At 46.2% G+C, this 25,135-nt stretch overlaps 1 protein-coding gene and 1 long non-coding RNA gene across 2 annotated transcripts; one reads left to right on the top strand and one right to left on the bottom strand.

Moving 5' to 3' along the window:
* Positions 1-20: 20 nt before the first annotated feature.
* RNF10 (ring finger protein 10) lies at positions 21-24,788 on the top strand. The gene is made up of 17 exons (XM_072600259.1): positions 21-283; positions 10,602-10,798; positions 11,865-12,064; positions 12,693-12,783; positions 13,711-13,895; positions 13,980-14,116; positions 14,615-14,775; positions 17,176-17,310; positions 17,638-17,917; positions 18,058-18,191; positions 18,420-18,537; positions 18,769-18,870; positions 19,518-19,667; positions 20,669-20,766; positions 22,861-22,918; positions 23,026-23,184; positions 23,612-24,788. The coding sequence occupies exons 1-17, from the start codon at positions 121-123 to the stop codon at positions 23,686-23,688; spliced, it is 2,445 nt and encodes an 814-aa protein (XP_072456360.1). The 5' UTR covers positions 21-120; the 3' UTR covers positions 23,689-24,788.
* LOC140499177 (uncharacterized) lies at positions 14,269-21,786 on the bottom strand. Its single transcript, XR_011965296.1, has 2 exons — positions 21,665-21,786; positions 14,269-14,821 (listed from the first exon to the last, which is right to left on the bottom strand). It is a non-coding gene; the product is annotated as an uncharacterized lncRNA (long non-coding RNA).
* Positions 24,789-25,135: the final 347 nt, after the last annotated feature.

Genomic DNA, 25,135 nt, shown 5'->3' with positions numbered 1-25,135 from the left:
GTCCGCCGCCGGCCCCCAACGCCATGAGCCTGGCTCCCCGCCGCGCCCGCTCCGCTCCGACCGAAGCCGCCGCCGCCCCCGCCGCCCTCGCCGCCCCCGCCGCCCTCGAGGCCCCCGTTGATGCCGCACAGCTCGCCCAGCAGCAGCAGCGCCGCCCCCGACATGGACAAGAACAGCGGGCCCTCCAGCTCCTCCTCAGCCTCCGGGGGCTGCAGCAGCAAAGGCCAGCAGCCGCCCCGCACGGCCTCGGCGGGGCCTGCGGGCGAGTCTAAGCCCAAGAGCGGTGAGGGACGGGGGCGCGGCGGCGGCGGGCGGGCGGGCGGGCGGCTAGCTGCAAGGGTCTGTCCGGGCCTCGGCCCCTCCGGGGCGGCCGGCCGCGAGGGTCTGCCCGGGCCTCGGCCAAGTCCAGGAGCCTTGCTCGTGCTTCTTCCTTGTTCCTGTGAGATTAGCCGCTGATATTCTAGATTTGAGTTGAAGCCTGAGGATTTGGGTCCTAATCCGGGCTAGCTGAGAGTATAGTGTGCTGAAATTCGGGAAAACAAGTCTCCAGATCCCTCCTTCCCCGTAGCGTAGCTGCCTGACCCCTGATGGGAGTAGCTAGCGAGGTGGCAAAGTAGTGGAGCTCTGGGCCTGGAGTGGAGAAGACCTGAGCCCGCGCCTGGCCCCGGACATTCGTTAGCGCTGTGACCCTGGGCTAGTCAGCTCACCTTTTTTGTCTTAATGCACGGGAGACGGAAATGGCAGAACCAAGAAAACCTCAGATAGGGTCCCAGAGGCAGACACAACTGAACAATAGTAGTAGATATCTCTGGGGTCTAGGCCATCTTAAAGGATTTTATCAATGAGCTGTGACCATTTTCTGTCTGCACCTGAGACCAGACCATCAGCTTAGATTCCTGTGAGGAGCTTTCTTTGCCTATACAAATCTTCTGGCTCCAGTTTGCAAATGTGGACATTCACACCTACCCCAGGCTTGTCCACCAGATTTAGCTATCCATTTCTGTTTGAGGCTGGACTTTAACCTAGGTCCTCCTGACATTGAAGGTTTCTGTCCACTATACTTTTTAAGCTATTGGTAATATCCATATTATTTGTAGTAGTAGCTGTGTGACCCCCTCCTCCCCAAGGCCAGGGTTTACTTTCCTTTTTTATAATACTGAGAAGGTGGGACTAGACTCCTGGCTTTAAATTCTGTGAGCCTGTGACTTGGAGGAGCATGGAGTCAGGCTGACAGCTCCCCTCTGAGGTGAAAAGACAGGGTGGTCCTAGACAAAGAAGGCTGGATTTGGAGTCCGATGTCCAGAGCTCCGTGTCTTTGCCAGATGCAGCTTCTCTATGAAATGAATGCATTGGACTAGGTCATCTCTGTGGTCTCTCTCAGGGTCTGGGCAGGGTCTGAGGTCGCAGTTGGCTGTGGGTCTGAAGGCTGAGGGTCCGGCTGGAAGTTTGTCCTGACCAGTGACCAGCTGTTTGAGTAGCCATGTTCCCTGCCCTGGCTGGGATTGGACTAGATGAAAGCCAAGTATCACTCCCAGTTTTAAAGGTGTGGGGCTCTCTCCTGGGTGAGGTGATGATCCCTTTTGAAGGAGAGAGGTCTGGATTTGGAGAGGGGGGATGTGGACCCAGCTCTTCACCTCAAGTACTTGAACTTGTGGGCCTCGTTTTCCTCACCCAGGTTTGGATTCTCTAGCCCATGGTCAGTCCTGAATTGGATGAGGTGATTTCTAAAGTCTCATGCAGGTGGGATGGGGCCGGCCTGTGCATTTTGTAATGTCTGGGGTAGGGCTGACCAGGTGGGGCATCTTTAAGCCAGGAGAGCTGGAGTGGCAGTTGGAGATCCTGAGCTCTGGTCTTCGCCTTGCTGCTCAACCTCTGTGGGACCTGGGGGCTGGCCATTGGACTTTTTTGGGTCTCTTTTTCCTTGGTTAAAATAGATTCTGTCTTAAGTGCTCTTTGTCTTTCAAAGCAGTGACCTAGGAGGGGGGTGGTGGGGTGAGGTGGGGCCACCTTCAGACCTGGTGATTTACTTTAAGGTAGGAAGGCTGAGGAGGCCTCAGCTTGCCACCCTGCTTCTGGTCTTTACTGAAATTTATTGTCTTTATGATGCTGTGTAGCTTCCTTTGAAGTTTGAGTCTTTTTTTAAAACTGATTATTGATATAATTCACTTATTTCAGTTTTTCTTCCCTAGTACATGGTCAGTGTTGGAAAGGTAGCTTGCAAAGCTGAGCAATGTTTATTCCTTCTGATTCCTCTTCATTTAGTGCCAGAGATTCGGTCATAGCTCACTTGTCTAAAACTGTTCATTTGCTTAACTTAATTCTGTATTGGCCATTGGAGTGTCTAGGTCTGAAAGGGGCTCTCTCCTGTTTGCTACTTGTGTAGCTTTGGCACGTCTTCACCTCTCCCACCCTCCCTAAAAAGGGTGGGGTTGAATTAGGTAATCCCCAGGGTCTTGTGGCACCCTACCTTCCAGTCTTGGCTTTGCCACAGTCTGCCTGTGACCTTGGACAAGTCACTTCTCTGCTTCTGTTTCCTGCTTCAAATTGGAAGGGGAGGAGGATTGATTAGATGGCCTCTGGCGGCCATCTTCCCACCTAGAGCCAGCTAAGCAGTGCGGTGGATAGAGGGCCAGGCCTGGAGTCAGGAAGACCCTAGTTCAAATCTGGCTGCAGACACTTACTGGCTATGTGAGCCTGGGCAAGTCACTTCACCCTGTTTGCCTCAGTTTCCTCATCTGTAAGATGAGCTGGAGAAGGAAATGGCATGACTCCAGCATCTCTGCCAAGAAAACCCCAAATAGGGCCCCAAAGGGTTGGACATGACTGAACAATAGAGACCCCTCTTAGCTCTACATCTATGGTCCTATCTGTGTGATTTGGAGGATGTTGGATTTTAGTAATAGCTGGCATTTATATGGTGCTTTAAGGTTCATTTTATCTACCTGTCCTTCCAGTTCTAAATCTGTAGTCTTATGGTCTAGGTTACTTTGGGGAAGTCACTTTCCCACCTTTGACCTTAGTAAAAGGAGGGTGTGTGGGACTAGGTAGTCTTCTATTCCTTCTAGTTGTAAGGTTCTTGGCTGGGGGGGCTGGGGGGGGGGGGTGGGGGGGTGGCCTCACCTCTGCTCTTAGTGGCAGGCCCTTTTCCAGTGTTTTCTAATTCTAGAATCAAAGTTCTTAGTGTCACTGTGATAGCTTCTGATAGCTTCTATCTCTAATGAAATAGGTGATCAAAGGGTCATTTTCTTTGTTTCTCAGATGGTAAAATTGAGGTCAAAAATAGATCAGAGCTTTGGGGCTGGGAGAGAACTCAGATTCTGACATAAGAAAGAACTTTATTAACAGTGAGTGGAGCAAGTAGCCCAAGCAGGATTAGAACCCAGGTTTCCTGCAGGTCTCCATTGAGGTGGCATTTCTTTAACTTTGGGCTGAGACTAGCTGGCAGAGGCCATGTCCTTCGTTCCCCTTTACTAGATCTGGAAGCAACACATCTTCCCCTCTGTGCCCACATCCACACCACCCAGTGCTTGCTGCCTCACCTGGGTTCTAGTTTCTGCCACCATATTAGGCGGATCCCTCTTCTTCCTTGGACCTGTTTCCTCTGGAGCCTGAGAATGCTGCGCTTTGTGGGTGACCCTTCCATTTCATTCAGTGACCTTGTCTTTTCAGCTGTTTTTCCTTCTCCCCAGTAAGGGAGGGGCAGAGAGGTAACCCACAAGATCTTCAGGTCACCAGGATTTCCCTGGGAAATGTGTCATCCTAGAGCACTCCTCAGACTGGGCACCTGGGTCCTCAGCAAAGAGTTCAGAGAAGACCTTTGTTTATCTTTTCTGTAATGTGTTAGTTGGCCCTTCTCCTCTTGCCTGCCCCAGCCACAGCATTTCAGGGTGGGTGAGGCCTCTGATTGTAGCTCAGAGAGGATTTAGAGCTGGACCTTGCAGGTTGTCTGGTCGGACTCCATTGTACAGAAGGGGAGTTGAGGGCACAGAAGGAAGTGAGTGGCCTTAGGTTAGAACCATATAGTGGATGTCAGAACCAGCCTTTGTAGACTCCAGAGCTCTTTTTGCAAGACATTGTTGCCTCACAAGGGCTTGTTCTAGTTTCTGCCCCCAGCTAACTGTGAACTGGGACTCAGTTTCTTCATCTGTAAAATGAGGGATTTGAACTAGATGGTTTTCAAGTTCTCTGTTTATAAGGTGTAACTCTTCTCCTAATACCTGCCTATCATAGAGAATTTTAAAACTTCATGGAAGGCTGGAGATCATTTACTCCAACTCCATTATTTTATGTAGTAGGAAACTAAAACCCAGAGATGGGAAGTGACACCAAGTCCTAGGCTGCTTCCAGGTCCCATCTTCCTTCCTATTGTGTGTGGGCTCCATTTCCCATCTCTTCCTCCTCCTGTCCGCCATTCACTTTCATTTTGATTGACTCTGCAGTAGACTAAACCAAATGCAAACAAATCCGGATTAGAATATAGGTTGATACTGGAAGGAAGGCATGACTACAAAAGTTGAGATTGATTTTAGAGCCTGGGAGACAGGATAGAGATGCCTGAACTGATTTTAGGTTGGTAATGTACCAGAGAACCTCAGAAGCTAAAGTAAAGGGCATAATAATTTGGTTTTAGGCAGTTTTAATACTCTCTCTTTAAAGAACACAAAATGGGGTTAGGGAGTGTGGCAGCACCCCTTTACAGAGCGATGGTCTCCACATGAGGCGTCCCCGTAGTTTGAGTTCAGAAACAAATATATTCTAACGAGGGGCCTTGGACGTAACCTGCCTTGTACCTTGTCACAGTGGTCATAGCCACCATCCGTGAGTGCATTCAGATTCACCAGGCACATGACATGCATTTGTAAACTGCTCAGTGTTTTTTCCATTTGACATTTGCTTATGAAACCTGGGTAACGACAACAGATCCAGTTGTGCCGTTTCAGAACATGTGTGAACAAGACTCAGTCAGTTTAGAAAATGACAGAAGCCTCTCAGGCACATTAGTGTCCTTTCCTAGCTGTGACTGCTGAGGGCCTAGCTCTGGGATTTGGTACACACCTGATTTAATCACAGATCCACTTTGAAGTTGAGCATGGATCACCTGTTCAGCAAGCACTGTGATGTGATGGCCTGGGCAAACGATTGGAAAATATTAAAGGTGCCATAAGGACCCTCATTTTCTTGATGGAAAAATCAGGGAAGGAAAGTTTTCCTTTTGCACTCTAATATCAGGTCAGAGCTCTCTTGGACCTGTGGCTCTCCCATTCAGACTTCCAAATCTTCAGCTACTTTTTCTAAGTCTCCATTTATGAAGCTTTTGTATTTCTGATCCTTAAGGGTGTTCTCTAGGAAGGAAGTATATGAAAGTCAGCCACACTGTTAAAAATGCTATTTTATGAGGGTATGTTACCTGTGTGCTGCTGCCCCGGAACTTGTTGGGTAAGTGAGCTGAGTTTTACTTTTGTCTCCAAGATGGTAGAGACTTGAGTTATACCCCCATACAAGCAAATGTTTGTATTGACTTATGAGCAAGTTATGTGCTGGATAAATATTGTGGATTTATTCTGATTACCTAACATGAATTCTCCTGGTCCTTAAAATTCAATACCTTTTTCCAAGATATTATATATTAAATTTTTTTGTATGGAAATGAAAAGTTACAGAGCGTACTGAGCATTTTATAACCAGAGGCCTTGATTTCCCTGAGTCCTGTGTAAACACACGGATGACAATCTCTTAACAGAAGTTTTTGTTAAAATAACTTGTTTAAAAAAAAGAGACCTCACGCAGATCGGCCTGTGTTTACCAGTGGCTTCTATCTGCTGCTACTTAGATGCTCAGGACAAAAAAAGGACTCCCTATCGTGTGCTTGCAGAGAGATAGTTTGTTCCCCACAAGCATGACTCCTGTAAACCTAACATTGGTTAAAGCATAAAGCTTACTGTGTATGTTTTAAATATTGGCAAATGTTCAGGGTCGTATTGAATTATATGGTTGGTTGAAGGTAGATTGTATGTATGTTAACATAAAACCTAAGTATGGCATTGACAGCATGGCATGTTGATATCCTTTCCTGCCAAAGGGAAGAATGGGAAAATAGTTCAGAGTGACTTTGTAAACAGATCTCTGGCCCTTTGGACGCTCCCCTCCACCCCAAGCTTCCAAATAGTCTTTGTTTACTCAAGGAAATCTAGGATCAGGGTGGGGGAGGGAACTGTGAGGCGCATGCTTGTTATCTCTTAAAAAGAAGGAGAAAAGCCTGGAGGCTTCCTAGCTTTCCATCCCTTCCTTTCCCTGTGTCTTACCAAAAGCCTCACCAAAGCTGCCTCTAGTTTAAAATGTCTACCTTGGGGAGATTGAAAACGGTCAGGTTGTCTGTTCTAACCCACAAGCACTCGTCGGTGGAGCAGTGTGGCTTAGCAGACCTTGGTGTCAGGAGAATAGAGGTGTTAAGACTCAAATAAGACAATAAATGTGAAGCTCTTTGCAGACCTTCGGAAAGAGCTTTATAAATTGTCTGCCTGTGTTCACCCTTCGTTGGAATACTAGAAATAGGTGAACCCCCAGATTTCCTTGGCCTTTAAATTGGAACAGCCCATTCTTTTCTCCAGTTACAGCCCAGTGGTTTTGTCCAGATAAGTTCCCTTACCTTTGCTATTTGTGTAGCTGACATTTATGTAGCAATTTGCATTTTATAGATTATAGCTTTTTTCCTGTAATAATAATAAATGTTGTAATTCTTCTGGTAAAGAATTAAATGACACTGTTTAAGAACTTTTAACAGTGAAATATTCCATGAGCATTGCCCAGAAAAAAGTAGGAGAGAAGGAAGGGAAAAAAAATGAAGGCAAATGAGTAGAAAGAAGGAAGCTTGGCTTTATAGCAAGTGTGAAGCAAAGCCCAGTTGTTGCCCCAGAAATCAGACTCTTACCCCATAGTCCTGGAGGGTGGGCCCTATCAAGGTCAGGGTTAACAGAAGTTCAGGTGTTGAAGCAATTCTTTCAGGTTAAGAACGTGGCTCTCTGTTCTTCCTGTTGCCTTGCTGTACACAGGTTGCTAGTGCAAACTTATTTGCCTTTCAGAATTATAATGAATTATACAGAAAGTTTGAGAGCATTATGGCCTCAGAAAGTAGAATGACTTGAAACCAAACTTGGAGGCTTCTAGGCTGGAGTCTCACCGTGTGGGAACTTGATAGGTGCTGCTTGAGGAACAGACCTGAGTTTTGTACTGAGATCAGAGGATTTCCATGGCCCCATTCTGCCCTGTCCACAAACCCTGTCTGTCACCTGCCCACATGGCCTCCAATTCCAAACTTTGGACACATGTTCCATTTAGTATTTATGGTCATCCCATTCTGTTAGCTAGCCTTGGAGCAAACCCCTGTGCTGCCCACTGTCAGCTACTCTGCTGGGTGTTGTGGGTAAGAAACTTGACCATGATCCTCCTATGAATCAGCAGCCATAACTTCCTACTGCTGCTGTGACCTAAGTGGTGCCACCTGTCCATGCTTTCACAATTAAGAGTTATATATGGACATGTTACCAAATAATTGTTGGGACTCTTGTTGAAAATGATATATGGAGTCCGTAATTTGGAGGTGGGGAATAAGAGACTGCAGAGACCTTATCATTGCTGTGGAGAAATATAAATGGGCAAGGGCTCCATGGTCCACTTTGGAGGCACTGCTTTGTTGACCACCACAGGCCTCGAGCTTGGAATCTGGGCCATCTAACCTTGTCTAGTGTGTTTTGGAGCATTAATTAGGATTAAGTGCTTCCTTCTTGCTTACCTCTTCATGTAAACAGTCTGAAAATGAATCCCTATTGGCTGAGTCACTGTCTGGCTGAAAAAATTTGCCCCCACGTTATCCTAGCCAGTTTTCCACAAACAAACAGCCTCCTTGCAAAAATAGTGCGACGAGCTTTTATCTCTGGGCTCCAGGCCTGGCTGCACCTGCAATCTTTCTGCTGCCGGGTGTGCAGTGTTAGAGATGACATATGCAGACCCTCAGTTCTGCTGTCTTGACTTGCTCGCTGTAGTGTAATGGAAGCAGAGAGGTTGGGGTGGAGTGTGTAGCTCCTGTAAAATCATGTATTTGTAACATGGTTGGTTGCAATCATCTCTGGTGTTTCAGAACTAAGTATTTCCCGAACTTGTTTTCTATCAGTGATTCTGTAAGCATTATGAAATTGTTCCTTGTTGGTGTTGTAATAGTGGGGGAAATCTTGAAGACTGACCTTCTGGGTGAGTGGACAAGTCTCTGCAAATCACAGGCCAACTAGTTATTTTAGATCATTAGGAGCTATCCTTACCAGTCCCCCTACTTCATGGTGACTCCTAACATACACATAACTTGTCAGTGCCCTAAGAAATGATGAAATGTTTGTGCTCATCTCTAGAAGTAAACATTTGGCCATCTGCTCTTTTCAGTGTCCCCCGGCGCCTCCTCCAATTTTTTTCCCCCTCTTTTCTCAAGGTTAATTCCCAGGGAAGTGAATAGTTAGAAGTGTCTACTTCTGAATTTTCAGCTTTTTGAGGGATTAACAACATAATTTTCATGGATTCAGGAGTATTTACACATGATTAACATCAAATTCACCTTTGAAAATTGGATCCTTTCCAGCATGTAGAACATTTATGACAGCCCTCTTGGTAGCAGAGATAAATGAGTAACAAGTTTTCAACTTCATTCAAGAGTTTGAAAATTGTAGATGCTACTTTTGACCAGAATTATTGGGAATGTGAACATGAGGAAACCCAGGCTGGATCCTTTGTGACCATCCTGTCAAAACTGCCAACTGCTGTCATTTTGCCCACATAGTAACAATAATTCTAGCTCTTAAATGCCCCAAGGGGGTGAGATAGGAGCAGGTTTGTGGATGATGGAGCCCACCTGAAGTAACTGACCAAGGATGGAGGTGATCACTGCAGCCGAAACACGAAGGGCTTTTGCTTATCCTTGGGTTTCCTTTCTGGGGGAAGCCTCAGTCTTCCTTTTATTTGAAATCCAGGTTTAAAGGTCACCTGAGCCATCCTGACTTCTGAAAATTACCTTTTTCTGGTTTACAAGGCTAATGTTGGTTTGATCTGTACAGTTTGGGGAGGAAGCCCTGCAGAGCTTTGATCCCATGCATGTGGCCATGAAGGGCTCTCCTGGCCCCCCCCCCCCCCCCACCTGCTGTAGATACTGAATTTCTGTTTTCATGACGTATTGAGTTAACTGATGATTTTGACTTGGTTTGAATAAATTTTTACTAAAGGGGAAATTTTTATTTTTCTTGAAACTTTTGTGCATTGCTGTGTACACTCTTATTACTGTGACTCAATCAGCCGCTGCAGGGTGGGATTGCCAGAATTTCTGTTTACATTTATGGGTTACAAAGTGGATCTGTGATTGCCCCCTATTCTACAGATGAGGAAACCAAGGCCCAGTGAGGTGGTGACTTTCCAAAGTCCCAGAGCCAGTTGAATCAAGGTCCTCCGAGTCCAGGCCTCTTGCTATTGTGATTTTGACCTTTGTTCCAAATCAGTGTTGATATAACTGAAGTATCAGAGTGGTCTCTTCTCCCATTTCTGCTGAGGGCTGCTTTGGGAGTGCCTCACCTCTTTGTCTAATTTTGAACTAGATAACATCTGAGGTGTCATGCTTTGGGGCAGGTGGTTGGAAGGTCCCATAAGTGTTCTGTTTAGAGTGAAAAATTATAGGCATATATTAGGTTTCCTAAAGTTTTGTTCATCCTGACTTTTATACTGAATCCAGTAATGATATTCTGGTAGTATTGATTTCTAGGGTCTTAACCAGGAAACTTTTTTAGGTTGCCTTGTCTTTCTGCCTATTTTATAGATGTGTGAGGGGCCTAGCTGAAGTTATACTTAATGGTTTAAAGAAAGTGTCTTATCTCAACACCAAAATTTTCTAGGTAAAATATGTATTGTCCTACTCCCTTGACTGAGTTTAGCTTTCATCTTCCCTTACTTGTGTGTTGCGTGTTCCAGTGCTTCACCTTGGATAATTTGTTAAATTATGTATTTCACTTGGGTTTTATTACATTTGATTGATTTCTTGTTTTACATTTTTGTAGCCATTGTGCATGTTGCTCTTAATTTTGCACCAGTTACTATAAATCTTCTTGGGTTTTTTGAATTTCTCATGTTCATCATGTCTTACAGCTCAGGAATAGTCTACTTTCACTGGGTCCTGCACTTTTTGCATGAGTGTTTCCAAGAGCAATGACTATAAATTCTGTACAGGAAGTAGAATTATGAGAATCATCAGCCCTTGAAACTATTTCATAAGAGCCCCAGTCATCAAAAACACTCAGGGGTCTGTAGACCATAATGCCAAAATTGGAATAGGATCATGGGAAAGTTATAGCAACATATAGTTATGTTCATCATAATTTCAGAAGAAACCAGTAGAAGCCACACAGATTTATAATGAATGCAGCTGCTTTTGCCTTGACTTTTGTAATGTATTAATGAAGAATAACGGCCTGGCCCAAATCCAGCCAGTGGGAATCGGGAAAGCTTATATGTTGCCTGTTGGTGATTCAGAAGCCGAGACTTCATAAAACTTTAACTTGTGTCTTCTTTCTTTTTAGATGGGAAGAGTGCGAGTGGATCCAAACGTTATAACCGTAAACGTGAAACTTCCTACCCCAAAAATGAAAACTTTAACAACCAGTCCCGTCGCTCCAACTCACAGAAAAGCAAAACTTTTAACAAGATGCCCCCTCCAAGGGGCGGCGGCAGCAGCAAACTCTTTAGCTCTTCTTCTAATGGTGGAAGACGAGATGAGGTAAGACTTCTGTGAAGGCTCCCTGGACTCCACGAACCGTGGCATCCGCGCTTGGTGAAGATCGCTGAAGTATCACCTTGGGCGCTTGTGGGAAAGTCCTTCCCTTCTTGAAACTCTTGCTCCTTCTTCCTCAGAAGGTGGTGAACATACCTTTGGAGGCATGATTGCTGCAAATCTCAACATCATAATCGCTGGGTTTTGAGATATTTTGGATGATTTGGGGAACTTTAGCTTTGTGTAGATACTCTTCTTGAAGTAGCAATGATAATGTCCTGTTTGGAACTTCTTAGTTGTAGAATAACATTTAATTTATGTCCTGACTGGCTCCAAGCCACACTTTGGTGGCATGACAATGTCTTCCATGATGGAAGTGCTGGGAGAATGAAAAACCTGCGGACTGGGCCATGTGCTTTTACAGTGTGTGTGAGGCAGGATTTCTTTTATTTGATTGTGTATTTGTTAAATTGGTTTTTACTTTGGTGCTGATAAGATTTATTTCTAGCCTGGGAGTTAGCCCACAAGTTCTAATTCTGTCAGTTTCAGTTAAAAATGAGTAGAGGTGTGTCTGAGAGTGTTTTCTGGCAGGATCTTTAAGCCTGTGGGAGTGAGCCTCAGCAGGTTGGTGTCCTGGGGAGCTCAGTTCCAAGGGGCAGTGTCAGCTGAGATTGGCCCAGGGAGCAAGTAACTAATGAGGGTGAGGAGGTAGACACCTTGCTTCAAGCTTTTGCTTAAAGGAGAAAATAAGATAAAAACCCTTTACACCCAGATTTGCACAACAGAGGTTCCTGCTGTTTTCTGTTCTTCGATAACTTACTGCCCTGCAGGAGGGCAGACTGGCTTAGTCAACAGTTGGCAGCTTTTGGGGGCTCTTTTACTTGGTCTGATTAGATGGTTCTCTTTGAAGTGGGCAAATGCTTTGTTTTTTGCCTGTTTTAATGTTAGCTATGGCTTTATTTTTTCATGTGGTCAAAGTAGAATTTAATGAGTAGTGGGTGTTGTACTGGCATCTGCAGTGAACTCAGTGCTCGGGTCATCTTCATCTAAAATATTGCCATTTTTCCTCAAGGTAGCAGAGGCTCAACGGGCAGAGTTCAGCCCTGCCCAATTCTCTGGTCCTAAGAAGATAAATCTAAACCACTTACTGAATTTCACTTTTGAACCCCGTGGCCAGGCAGGTCACTTTGAAGGCAATGGACATGGCAACTGGGGGAAGAGGAACAAATGGGGACAAAAACCTTTTAACAAGGAACTCTTCTTACAGGCCAAGTGAGTAGAAGAGAAATGGAGCAGAAACGTAAATTCCCCTGAGGACATTGTTCTGTCGCTCTTCTAAGCTGTTTGCTTGTATTATGGGTGTGGGATCGAGGTACTGATTAGTACTGAAAGGGCCGGCCTGGTGGGTGGAGGTACCTTGATGTCCCGTATAGAATAAAACTGCCTTCTTACCCAAATGCCCCTCCCTAGAATTGTGATAAAAGATACATATTGTTCTAAAGATGTGTGAAACTTATAGTTTTAAGGCTTGAATTTGATTTTAGGTCAGGTATCTATTTACTTCACTGCTTCCCAAGTCCAATCTCTGGGGACAAAACTGGCTGCTCAGCCCTTGACAAAGCAGCATTCTGGGCTATTTTTAGTTCTAGAGAGGCTTGGGGGAGGGGCTGAACTGGCGTTTGCTGTGGAGGAAATTGAGTTCAGTGGTTCTTATTAAACTCATGTCCACTGGGCCTTTGTTAACCTGTCAAAGTAGAGAATTGTTTGTGGTACCCAAATATAGAGTTCTGTGTATAAGATAGTATGTGGGACTGCTTTTGACTTGAAATTGGACAGTATGACTTTTGTTTGCCAGATCTACTGATGGGCTGCTGTTTTCCTCCCCCAATTTCTCTTCCAGCTGCCAATTTGTCGTGTCTGAAGACCAAGACTACACAGTGCATTTTGCTGACCCTGACACCTTAGTCAACTGGGACTTTGTGGAACAAGTGGTCAGTAACGTAACTAAGCTTGTTGACAGTGGGTGGGTGAAAAAATTCAAGGGATCCCTTCCTCCCTTCCTCTGTCAGATCTGCTGAGACTTCTGTGTCTTCCAGTGGAGGATCTTAGTTATGAAGTTCTAACCCCATTTTCCATGGATAAGCAATTCAGTATGTTGCTGATGAATTAGCACTGGTTCTAGGGATAGTTGAGTTAGAACAGCCTCAGTTGCAGCCTCTAGCTCTAGTAAAAGGTCCAACCATGTCAGAAAGCAATAACTAGCTGAACTTGGAGGAGAGGGTGAGTTGACTTTTAGAGCCAGAATGTGATCATTGCAAGGACATGATTTCATTTTCAGCAGGCTTGGACACCAGGCTTGTTGCAAATATTTGTACTCAATTAAAGTAAAAATATCCCAAAACTAGTCTCCAAGGACAGAGCCAGCAGATGAATGAGCCACATAGCTATATTTCCTCATCAAGAGAAGGGAAACATAAAGGCAGTCATAGCTGTTTTCAGTATTCATTATGAATGCTAAAAGTTCTGGAAAGCCTTCAAACAGTCTCTTGCTGAATCATACCAGTGGGCCTGATTTATCTTGTAGATCTTCTCTAAGGAGAAATGAGCCCTCTAAGGAATCACCTTCTACCTCTCCGTACCTTGGAAAGAGTGTGGGTTCTTGTTGGCATGAAAGTCAGTGCATTTGAAGGCAAAGCCAAGCTGCTTCTCTGCTGGGCATACAACACACTTTAGCCACTTTGTCCCAGGAGCTCACAGAGAGCTATCCTGAAGTGTAACAGATTTGCTTGTAAATGTGATTTATAAATTGTTTCTCTTGGGCATAATCTAAGGTATGGGCATGCAGAGGAGTATCTGGGATGGCCAGGGAGGGGCAGGTGGGCCACGCTCTCACCCTTCTTGTTCTTGTGTGTCTCTAGCGCATCTGTAGTCATGAGGTGCCATCCTGCCCAATATGCCTTTACCCACCAACGGCAGCCAAGATCACACGCTGTGGGCATATTTTCTGCTGGGCATGCATACTGCACTACCTTTCATTGAGTGAAAAGACCTGGAGTAAATGTCCCATCTGCTACAGCTCTGTTCACAAGAAGGATCTCAAAAGGTGAGGCTCAGAGGCAGTTGGCTAGTCCATAGCACTTCAGGTGCTATGGTATCTCCGCTTGACGGTTCTCTTCCCAAATTCTAGTGTCGTTGCTACAGAGTCACGCCAATACATCGTTGGTGATACCATCACAATGCAGCTCATGAGAAGGGAGAAGGGCGTGTTAGTGGCTTTACCCAAATCCAAGTGGATGAATGTTGATCAGCCTATTCATCTTGGAGGTGAGTTACCTGCTTAATTAATAGTGCCCTGGCCCAGCCTCTCAGGAGCCTCCTGTGACCTTTGATTTCTGAGTTGGTAGACCAGAGATGTAAACCCTGGGGCCCACAGGTTGTCCCCAATTCCCAGGTGTAGCCAGAACCAAATTCAAATGTCATCGGGAAATGTTTAACAAAATAAGTAAAAAGATGATACAATACAGATAATGTTAATTTGTAGTTTTCCAAGTCAATGTGCAGCCACAGGGATCCAGTGTTTTGAGTTTGACACCACTGTGGTAGGCAGTGCCAATCTGGTCTAGTCCTAGTTGTGCTGCTGGATGTGGGTTTTCTTGTTGGTATTACAAGACCAGCAAAATGAAGTGAATCCTCAGCTTTTGAGCCTGGTTAAATTTTATATGTGATGATCACAACCTTGATCGTGATAGCTCTTTCGGTCATAGGTTTTTGGCATCAGTAGGTTCACCAGGTTGGGATTCTGGGTGTTTTTCCCTTGGACAGATGACCAGCACAGCCAATACTCTAAACTCCTGTTGGCCTCCAAGGAGCAGGTGCTACAGAGAGTGATTCTAGAAGAGAAGGCCGCCTTGGAGCAGCAGCTGGCTGAGGAGATGCACTCTCCTGAGGCGTGCTTTGTCGAGGCCGCCCTCCAGGAGCTCAAGGTGAGGAGACTGTGAAGGAGCCTGTACAGTCTGCATTGGAGACAAGCTGGAGAGAGGGAGTTAGTGTTGAGAAACACACATTGGCAAATCTCTGGGGCTTTTCTGTGTGTCTCTTGGGGCTAGTATGATTTTTAACTCACCTCTTTCCCATGAGTTAATTTTGTGCTGTGGCTTGATTAGAATATGATCCTGCATCTTTAAAGGCATGTTCAGTTGTTGGGTGGACTTATTGCAATCAAGCCCCTAAGAAGCTTATTGATATGTTTATGGAGGTCTGCTTTGTTTGAAGCACAGCCATGATGGGGGAAAAGATGAATTATATGTGGTCTCTGCTGTCATGGAGCTAATTAGAAGCAAAGTTGAGGCCCTCTATCTAGTGTGTTGGTGGTGGGACCATAGACAGGTGCAGATGTCCTGGTGAGCCATATAATAGTGTCACAAAACTGATATGACCTGACTCAGTCCTACCCCTGAGACATTATTACAAAATCATGAATGGATCTGTATGTAAAAGATAGCTGTTCTGAATGGAAAAGCAAAACGTTGGAAATGGTCCCTGTGTCTGACGATTGGAGAAGAGTGCCATTAAAAAGAAAAAGGAACAAGAAAATTTGGAAAGGTGTATGTGAAACTGGAACTCAGATGTATCTTGTGTATAATGTAATTTACAGCCCTTTTTTAAGAAGAGAGAAAAACAAGGTCAGAGGATTTCTAGGCAGACTGGTAAGTCACAGCAGGACATCTTGTTTTAATTTCTTTAGTTCTTCCTTGTTAAAAGCTAAGAGGAGCCTTTGAGCCAAGTCTTGAGGGCTGGGTGTGTTGTTTGTGGACTGAGTTGTTGAGGTAAGGGCATCTTGTGGGATTACCAGCAAGATCAGCATGTTACTCATAGGGTAGGCACAGATGGGAAAGACTGGGCCCCAGGGAAGCCCAGTTTGGTCAGACTGTAAAGGTGTGAGGGAGGAATAGTGGGAGATAAGGTTGGAAGGAAGTTAGCACCAGCTCATTCACATCTTCCCATAATGTGTTAAGGATATTTAAGTGCTTGAAGGCTTTTGAGTAAAAGCCATCTAAGTAGGATAGGTTAGAAGAAAGAGCCCTGTGCTCATTGGTTTCCTTGCTTCTAATAATAGTTCTGGTGAGAGATAATGAGGGCCTGAAACAGGGTGGTAGCAGGAGGATTAAACATAGTAGGACAGATATGATAGGTGAGGTATTTCAGAGGCTCATAGTTAGGACTTGTTGCCTGGGGCGGGGGGGGGGGGGGGGAGGGAAGAAGGAAGAGAGGAAGATGACTCTTGGTCTCAAGCCAAGGGGCCTGGGAAGAGGAGGGGATCAGTGGACAAACAAGCGAGCTGGGAGTGAGAAGCAGGTTTGACTTGTTGAGTTGGAGGGCTGAATTCTAATGCCCACATGGCATTAGGCTCAGAATTAACTTCGGCTTCTCTGTATTAGGAACATGGGCAGGTCCCTTCCTGTTTACACATGTTGTCTGATTTTAGAAGAATTTTTTACAAAAAGAAATCTTAAACATTTTCATTTATATCAGACCAAATGCCACATCCCAGCAGCCTGTCTAAGAAATACATCCCCTCAAAACATTGTTTATTGGTGACCAGAAGGGAAGGTTGTGTCCTTGCCTTGGGTGGCATAGTTGTCTCTGTGATTTTGTTGGCGGAGTCATCACATATGGTTTGGTTTTTTTTGGCTTTGCTGTCTTCATTCTCTTTATGCCTAATTAAACCATGGTACCCTTATTCCTGGAGCATTTGGGTTAACTGAACTTTTTCCCTATAGAGCACTTTGGAAGAATTTGAGCCTGGAGGAAATTGTCTTTTTAGGCTACTTGCTTCCCCTCTGGTGATCTCTGCTGGACATTGGGAGCATTGAGGAAACTTTCCCAGGTGTTCTCTGTTTCTTAGGGGTCTGGTTATCAAGTTAAAATTGCATACTTAATTTGTGTTCTCTGTTCAGAGGACTGTGTATGATGGGGAAGCATTGTGCCCTTGGCCTTTTGGACTATAAACACTAGTGGTGAGTGTCCCCTTTGTTCTAATACGTGCTCTACTGATTCATTCCTGTTAACAGCTTTGGGCCAAGATGCTGACAGGCCTGAGCTGGCAGGATTCCAAAGATTGTTTAGTCAGAGAAAAAGGCAGGGGTCAGGCCAGTGACACAGCCTGCCCCACCCACCATGGAAGGCATCTCTGGCTCCTGTGGTGTGGGGTCCAGATCTGGGATTCTTGAGCTTGTGCAATATAAACATTGGTTATGACTTGGTTAGAGTACACGCTGCCCTCGTATTGCTCCTGGGAAAGGATGTTACAGTTCCTTTCCTTGCAAAAAGGATTTTGTTTTTCAACAAGATGGGATGAACCCCATGTTTCTCTCTGGCATTAGGCTCGAGAGGAAGCTCTGTCAGGACTGGACGAAGCCAGAAGTGACCAGGTCACTGAGGTTGTAACAGCAGTAGAAGAGCTGGTCCTCATAGCAGCACCCCTGGACAAAGAGCCATTGCTCCAGCCCAGCCCCCAGGTGGGTGTGTTTCCTTGATGCTAATTAGCTAATGAATGTCTTTGTTTATCTGTCACCTAAAGAGCTTGTAGATGTGCACCTCGTCTTGGTGACTGGGGCTCTCCAAACCCTCACCATGTGTTCATTCACTATTCACATCTCTGACACAGAGAGGAATAGGTGGTCAGATTCCCACTGTTAGTCTGCGGAAACCAAACTGTCTAGAGGCCAGCTGAGTGATACACCAGAGAGAAGACAAGAGTGAGAGCTAGAATCCAGGTGTTGGGGATGGTGCTTATGCATCTTCTTAGCATCTTTTTAGCTGCTAATGAGCTTTTGTTTCAACAGTGTATTCTGGAGTATCTCTCTGCTTTTGATGAAGAAATTGTGGACCCTTGCCCCAGAGAATCTTCTCTTCCTCCTCCTCTTCCCTCTCCCCACCTGGTGGAAGAGGAGGAGGCAGTGGCTGAGCTGGAGCCTGGGGTGGTAGCAGAGGTTTGCGCCTCAGAGATACTGGATAGAAATGGTACAGAGGGGACCACTTGCAGCAAAGTCAGCCAGCAGGAGGCCAAGGCCATGCTTGGTACGAGATCCTTGGGCAGCTCTCCTTGTTACTATTTCTATCAAGGTTAGTGGCACTAAGGAGGTCTGGGCATCCCTGAACATGCTTTGATCAGATCACCAAAGGGGTCTCTTAATCTGAACCATTGGGAGGGCTCTGAGACTTGAATAGGGCTGGCAAAGGGTGATGATGACTCTTGCCCGCAGCGGAGGATGGACAGTACATGTTTCTGCATCCTGTGAATGTGCGCTGCCTTGTGCGGGAGTATGGGAGTCTGGAGCAGAGCCCCGAGAGGATCACAGCCACAGTGGTGGAGATTGCTGGCTACTCGATGTCGGAGGTGAGGTCGAGTGTTGTGCGTGCAGACACCGCTCATGCTTCAGTGAAGATAGAGCTTCAGTGCATGGCCAGGCCCTGTCAGTGTCCGGAGCCCAGGGCTGCAGGGGATGCCACCTCCTCAGCTCTCGGGGCCTGGGATGTGCTGGATGGCGTGTTCTCTCCCTCTTGAACATTGTCTGTGGGTGCAGTGCTTAGGTCTTTGTTGAACTGGCTCCCCTTTGTGCTGTAGGATGTCCGACAGCGCCATCGTTACCTCTGCCATCTGCCTCTCACTTGTGAATTCAGCATCTGTGAGCTGGCTCTGCAGCCGCCTGTTGTTTCCAAGGAAACCCTGGAAGTGTTTTCAGGTGATCATCTCTCCTGGGGTGGGAAGGCTCCACTTTGTTACTTCTACAGCCAGAACAACAGTGAGTGATGGCTGTTTCAGCGTGAGTGAGTTGTGTTGGGGGAGGAGGGTACCTCTGAGTGACCCATCTGTGGGCACTACTGCTTGGGAGTGGAGAAAGGTGGGACCAGGCTCTGGCTGTCCTGCAGTGTTAAGCACTTGGCTTACATCCTTTCCTGACTCTGCCTCATAGATGACATCGAGAAAAGGCGGCGGCTACGGCAGAAAAAGGCTCGGGAGGAGAGGCGGAGAGAGCGCCGCATCGAGATGGAAGAAAACAAGAAGCAGGGAAAGTGTAAGTTAGAAGACCATGGAGTGGCAGCAGCCTGTCTACCTGGGGTCTACTTTACATGCATCACTGAGTTGGCACCCCAAGCCATCTTCTCACCCTCTGGAAAGGGCTGTGGCCTCTGGGTCACTTAGGGGTCAGCGTTGGCCTCCACCTGAGCTCTTCTGACTGCAGCTCTGCAGGCCTGGAGACCAGCTGAGTGAGGAGGGGTCTTAGAGAAGAGCAAGTCCAGCTCTTTCAGTTTACAAAGGAGGAAATCAAGACCCAGAGGGGGAGTAAACTGCCTGAGATCCAAGCCCGGGTTCACTGACCAGGATCCTGTGTTCTTTCTGTCATTGCTGATGCTGGTTGGGGAGGGGATGATGTAGGCCTTCTCTGGCCCTGGGTTCCAGGTGTTAGAAGAGTAACTGTCAGGACAGGCAGCCCAAAGGCTTTTGATGCCTGAGGGACGCTAGTCAGGAAAACTGACAGGGCGGCCAGGCTGAGACCTTCATTTCTCGATGCTCTTGTGGACTGATATGCACCCACTCTCTGCTCTGTATATTTCTCTTGGGCGTAATTTGCTTTTGGGGGCTGTGATCTTGTTACAACTTGGCTGTGGGGGAGAATTTGAGATCCTGTCTGAGACTGAGTTGTCCTGCCTTCCGTTGTAGATCCTGAAGTTCACATCGCTCTGGAGAATCTCCAGCAGTTTCCTGCCTTCAATGCCTGCTCTCCTGATCCTGCTTTGGTTCTCACCAGCACTGAGGACCATGGTTCCTTCTCACAGTCTCCTCTTAGCAGAAGCCCAGGGTCCCATGCAGGTGGGTATGGCAAGTCATTGTGCCCCAGATGGTCACAAGTTAGAGAAGTTAGCAGAGTTGGAGCCTAGTACTAAACACCACAGCTGAAACCATTAGCCTCTCCTATCAGAATACGTCACCTCAGTTTAGGAAATAGTTTTGTTGTTTTCATGATAGATTTTCTGAGTGTCAGGAAGACCACCTTTAAAGTAGGCGAAGGTGCCCGGCATAGGCATTTGTTTCTAGACTGTCAGTCCTGACCAGTCCTGGCTGGGAGTGATGCAGAGCTGTTGAGGGAGAGGAGCAATTCATTTTTCCAGCTGGTTCTTACCATCGCATCCTTAGAGCTATGAATAGACCTTCACAGGGAGGGATTTCGGGTTGACATAAGAAAAAAATTTTTTATCATTAAAGTGAGTACAAAATGAAGGAACCACATTGGGAGATAATGGTTCCCCTTCTTCAAATGGAGTCTGGTTGGCTTAATGACTTGTCATATTGTGCAGTGAATTTCTTGTTCAGGTGTGGGTTGTACTAGGTAGCTCCATGGAGACCTAGTAGGTACAGTGCACCACCTTGAGGAGCCATGCTGAGGCTTGATGTACCCAGCTTGGCTTCCAACTGCATTTAGTTTTTACTCTGGGAAAATGTAACCCAGTTGCCCCTTTCAGATCTGCCAAGTGAGGATTTTTGTATCCAACTCTTCTTCTCTAGAGCATTGATTGGAGCTTGGGAGCCAGCCAGCATTTCAGGTGGGAAGGAAGGGAATTTATGCACATGAGGGAATCTTTTTCAGAATTCAGTTCCTCTGTGAACATCTCCAACTCCTCTTGGTGTGATAGACCAAGCTTTTTAGCTTTATGAGTATGGTGAAAAGGCAAAGTGGATTAATGTTTGATAAATTTAATTTGGTTAATATCTTCTTGGATTATTGAGCTTTGTTCTTATTTTCTTCCTTTTCTGAGGAAAACAACAGCTTTCATTAAGTTACTGTTAGGATTACTGTGGTTCTTTCTTTGCAGACTCTACATTGGCTTCGTCACCCACTGATGGTCATGGCAACCCTTCATTCTGCGTTGGGAACCTGGAAGAAGAGGCTCCCTTTCCTTCCTTTGCCCAGGTAAACCTTTTGCTGTTAGAGAAGCTGTTTATTCTGTCCTTGACCTTTCTATGATGCATGCTGTTTAATGGAAAGGGACCTGGTGAATGAGATCATCTGCTATGATAGGCTGCAAACCCTGATGCCTGACTCCCTGGGCTTCTCTGTACATGTGTCACTGAGAGCTGACTATAAGGCAGATGATTTCTAGAACTTCCCCTCTAAATTCCCCTTTCAGAAAATGGTGACCATCCAAGTTACTTAATAGCACTCTCTGTGATGACCATTACCAAACAAGTGTGAGTCAGGGCTAGTTTGTGTGTGTGGAAGAGCCAGCTGGGCCTTTGTGCAAGAGAAGGGCAGGGATGGATGCGCTTTGAAGACTGTTGAATTGTGGGTGTAAAATGTACATCTGGGATTCCTTTCCTCCCTTTAATTTTAGGAAGTCCGGGCCAGGGGAAGGTTGGTTTTATACAATCCCATTCTCTTCACTTTGGCAAGGAAGAGGAGGAAAATAAAGGTTGTTTTAGGTAAAACCCTTGGCAGCCAAGCTCTCCTATTTTACCCTGCAAAATAGTCAGAAGTACAGCAGCATGACCCCATCCAAGTCAGTTTTACAGGGTAATTTAATAATCTTAACATTCACATAGCTAATGAAGAGTATTTTGTGGCTCAAGTTTTTTGAGAGTGAGAATCTATTTCTCCCTGGCCATTAGTTTAGTGGGTCAGGTGGTTTAGCGTCTTGGTCAGGATAGTTCCTTGGAGCAGCCTTTACAAAAGAAGGTTTGAACTGGCACTGCCAAGTGATGGGTTGAAGTTGAACATTGGAATATGATGAAATGGGGTTGGTGAGGATTGGAAAGGGGTCCTAGATGTTGGAGCTAGTAGACAGTGCCCAAGAATCTGGCAGTGGTCTTACCTTTGCTGATATATTCCTCCTTTTGAAATCAGATTAGGCCTGAGGTCTTTTAAGGACAGCATATTAAAAATCCAGGTGGCATTATGTGCACTTGAACAGAATTCCCATTAAATGGGGAACATCTGCTGGAATCAAAAAGCAAAGTGACATGTTACTGGCAAGTTACGAGCCCATGTTAGAGCCAGGAAATCCGACCTGAGGATTACTTTTTTCCTGTCATTTAGCTTTCAATCATTCTTCCTACAAGAAGGAAAAGGCAGCTTGCTTTTCTGGTCTGTAATAGCTTCCAAACATCTGCCTGCTTAGGACATTCTTGGTAAATGGCAGATGGCATGGAGTGACCAGGCCTGGTCTGATTGCAGGGGTGGGCGTGGGGCTTGGATTTCAGATGCTCCTAGGAGAAATGTAAGGCCAGTCTCGGGAAAGCCCAAGTCTTGGGAAAGCCCGTGGGTATTCAGAGGGGCAAGTCACAACTTGGAATAAAGGGGAGTATACAGTGTGAGTGTTTTGAGAAGAACTGGCAGGCCGAAGGGAAGACCCACTGAAGAGGCACTTATTAAGCACCTACTTTGTGCCCTGTACGGTGCACGATTCTCAAAACAACCTGGAGTGGCAGGTGTCATTATCCCCATTTTCCATTTGAGGAAACTGAGGCTGATGGGTGAGGTGTGCCTTGCCCAAAGTCCCACAGCCAGCCTGTGTCTGAGGTTGAGTTTGAGCTCTGGTCTTCCTGACTCCAGGCCCAGTGCTCTGCCCACTTTACCACCTCATTGCCTCAGCTGGATCCACAATACAGAAATGGCCGCTGCTTGGCACATCTGAGTTCTTAGACTGGCAGGGGTTTTAAGGTAGGTAGGAAGGTGTTGAATGGAGGGCCTTTGGGAGAAAATGTGTCAGGAACCAGCTTAAGAGTCATAGCAAGCATTATGTATTTAGACTCATTGTGGGCCTCTTAGGCCCTTTGTGAGTGCCCTGTATATTCTTCTTAATCACTTGTGAATAAAGTCATCCAGGGCTCTGGGCTGACTTTAGCCTGGACTGTTCTGTTAAGTACTGATCTGGTCTAGGCTTAGTACTAAGCATTTCCCTTTATTAGCTCTGGGTCAGGGTAGGAATATGGGGCTGGATGAGAAACTGGAATGTGCTAGGCAAAACAAGTTTTGTTGTCCTGGCTAACTCTAGCTTTTCTTTGGCAGATGCTGAGGGTTGGAAAAGCAAAAGCAGACATGTGGCCCAAAACTGCCTCCAAAAAAGGTGAGAGAGGGGCTATTTGATGGCAGGACCCATCGCTGTAAGGGGAGTGTCTCATAGTTCTAGGTGGCTTGGGATCCCTGCCCTGAGAGTGTTCTGGCATTTTCCAGATGAGAACACTCTAGCTCCTCCTGCTCCTGTGGACAGTGATGGGGAAAGTGACAACTCAGACCGTGTACCTGTGCCCAGCTTCCAGAATTCCTTCAGCCAAGCGATTGAAGCAGCCTTCCTAAAACTGGACACCCCGGCCTCCTCAGACCTCCTCTCTGGTAAGGGCAGAGAAGCCACCCGACTTCAGTACCTTGTACGTGAACATGAAGTTCTCATTCAACACTGGGGGTATTATCTCTTAAAATAGATTGTGGCCCCATCTTTACATGGGATTCATTGTTCAAACTGCTCACATTTCAGCCACCTTTCTTAATCTCTCCCCTACTTGAGTCACCATGTCTGGTTCTTTGCCTCCATGACATCATCGGAGGAAGGACTTTGGTCATTGGTGGGTCCATATTCCTAGTAGATGATGAGCTCTTTGGGCGTTCCCTACCCCCTTTTAGTCTCCTGGATCCCGATCATTTCATTCTGCCTTACTCAGAGCAGGTGCTTAGTAAACACTTGGTGGCTTCAGCCCCCCTGGCTCTGGGCATCTGCGCCCTGAATCATCGCTAAGGCCTGTCTTCGTACTTCCTTTAACAGAAGAGAAGGGAGGAAAGAAAAGGAAGAAGCAGAAGAAGAAGCTGCTGTTCAGCACCTCGGTGGTCCACACCAAGTGAGGCTCCGCCCCCACGCCCTCTCCATCTGCTGTTTTCTTTTTCCTTTGCTTTGTTTGGCTGCTATAGTTTTTAAGGACTTGAGTTTGCACAGATTAGCTCTGTTGGGGGGTGGGGGGGGTTTCCACAGATCAAGGGGGAAACCAAAGGAACTAATTTAAATACAGTGTATTTTCCAGCTTCCAATATTTACACCAGAATAAAGTATTGACACTCACACAACCGAACCTTCAGTCAAGGTTTCTAGTTCATGCCAATTCCATCTCTTGACCTATTTGAGGTGGTCTTAGCATTCTAGCCCAGCTTCTGACGCCCCCGCTGGGCAGCTTGAGAGCCATAAGGCACCTCTGTAGCGTGGGCTTTAAGGTACAGCTGTACTCATCTGACACCCCCTTTCCTGCTGCGTGCTTCACAGGGTTCTAGAGGACACACTAATCACAATTCACATCTTTTCCTTTTTTTCTACAAGTTAGTCTCTTCTACCTGTTCTGGATTTTCTTTTTCTTTTTTAAAGAACAGAAGGGTGTGGGAGTAGATTGGATTTAGGACATCCCCCTGAAATTGCAATTGTTTTTCTTCTGACCAGTAGAGAGCCTATAAGCCTGTAGTGCCAACTTTAGTCCTCCAAGTACATAGTTGGATTTTGGACTTGCCTGGGAGAGGGGAGGCTTTTCCTTCAACTTCTTAACCTAAATTCCTCTCTACCTAATGGCTCAGCAAGTTATTAACTCTGCTTGGTTAGAAAGCTGCAGTGACCACATGCCTACCTTGAAGTTCGGGTAGGAGGTACCAGTGGGACAGGTCTGAGGGACACAAGCAGAGACAGTCGAGCATTTGGCAGAGGAAACCACTGCTGTTGAGCTAGGACTTCTGGTTGGGATGCCGAAGGCACCCGGGCTTGATACAGAGCTGTGCTGAAAGCAGTAAGGCCCCATACACTTGCCTCTCCCTCACTTTCTGGAGCAGTCTCATTATGTGCTGCTTGGGGTTTGGTTTGAAGCCGAGTTTCAGTGATGTGGATTTTTGTTGTTGTTGAATAAAGTGACCTCTAGGTGTAACGTAATGGCGAAGGCAAACAGTTGCAATAAATCATATGCACAAGAGGAAGCGTGAGCCTTCTTTTTTGGAAAAAAACAAAAAACCAAAAACAAACCCAGGATTGTTGGCCAAGCTGCACCCCAGGTAATCAACTCCAGTACAGCTCAAAAACACAGCGGCAACCTCCTTTCTTTCCCCTTCACCTCCTTTTAGTTCAAGCTGGGTAGCAAGCAGTCAGAGGAGGGAGCTGGTCACTCGGAGGGGCCAAGAGGAGCTTAGGCCCAATGATTCAGGCTGTGGTTTCTTTGCCCAGTAGCTGAAACCTCTAGTGTTTGTTGGTTGGCTTTTGCAATGTTTCTCTGGAAGAAAACCAACTGAACAGGAAAAGGCAGGGCTCAGCCCTTTGGAGCAA

Source organism: Notamacropus eugenii, chromosome 4 (assembly GCF_028372415.1).
Source record: "Notamacropus eugenii isolate mMacEug1 chromosome 4, mMacEug1.pri_v2, whole genome shotgun sequence".
Lineage (NCBI taxonomy): Eukaryota > Metazoa > Chordata > Mammalia > Diprotodontia > Macropodidae > Notamacropus > Notamacropus eugenii.
Note: the sequence above shows the minus strand (reverse complement) of the source record. Positions and strands in the feature narration are given on the sequence as shown.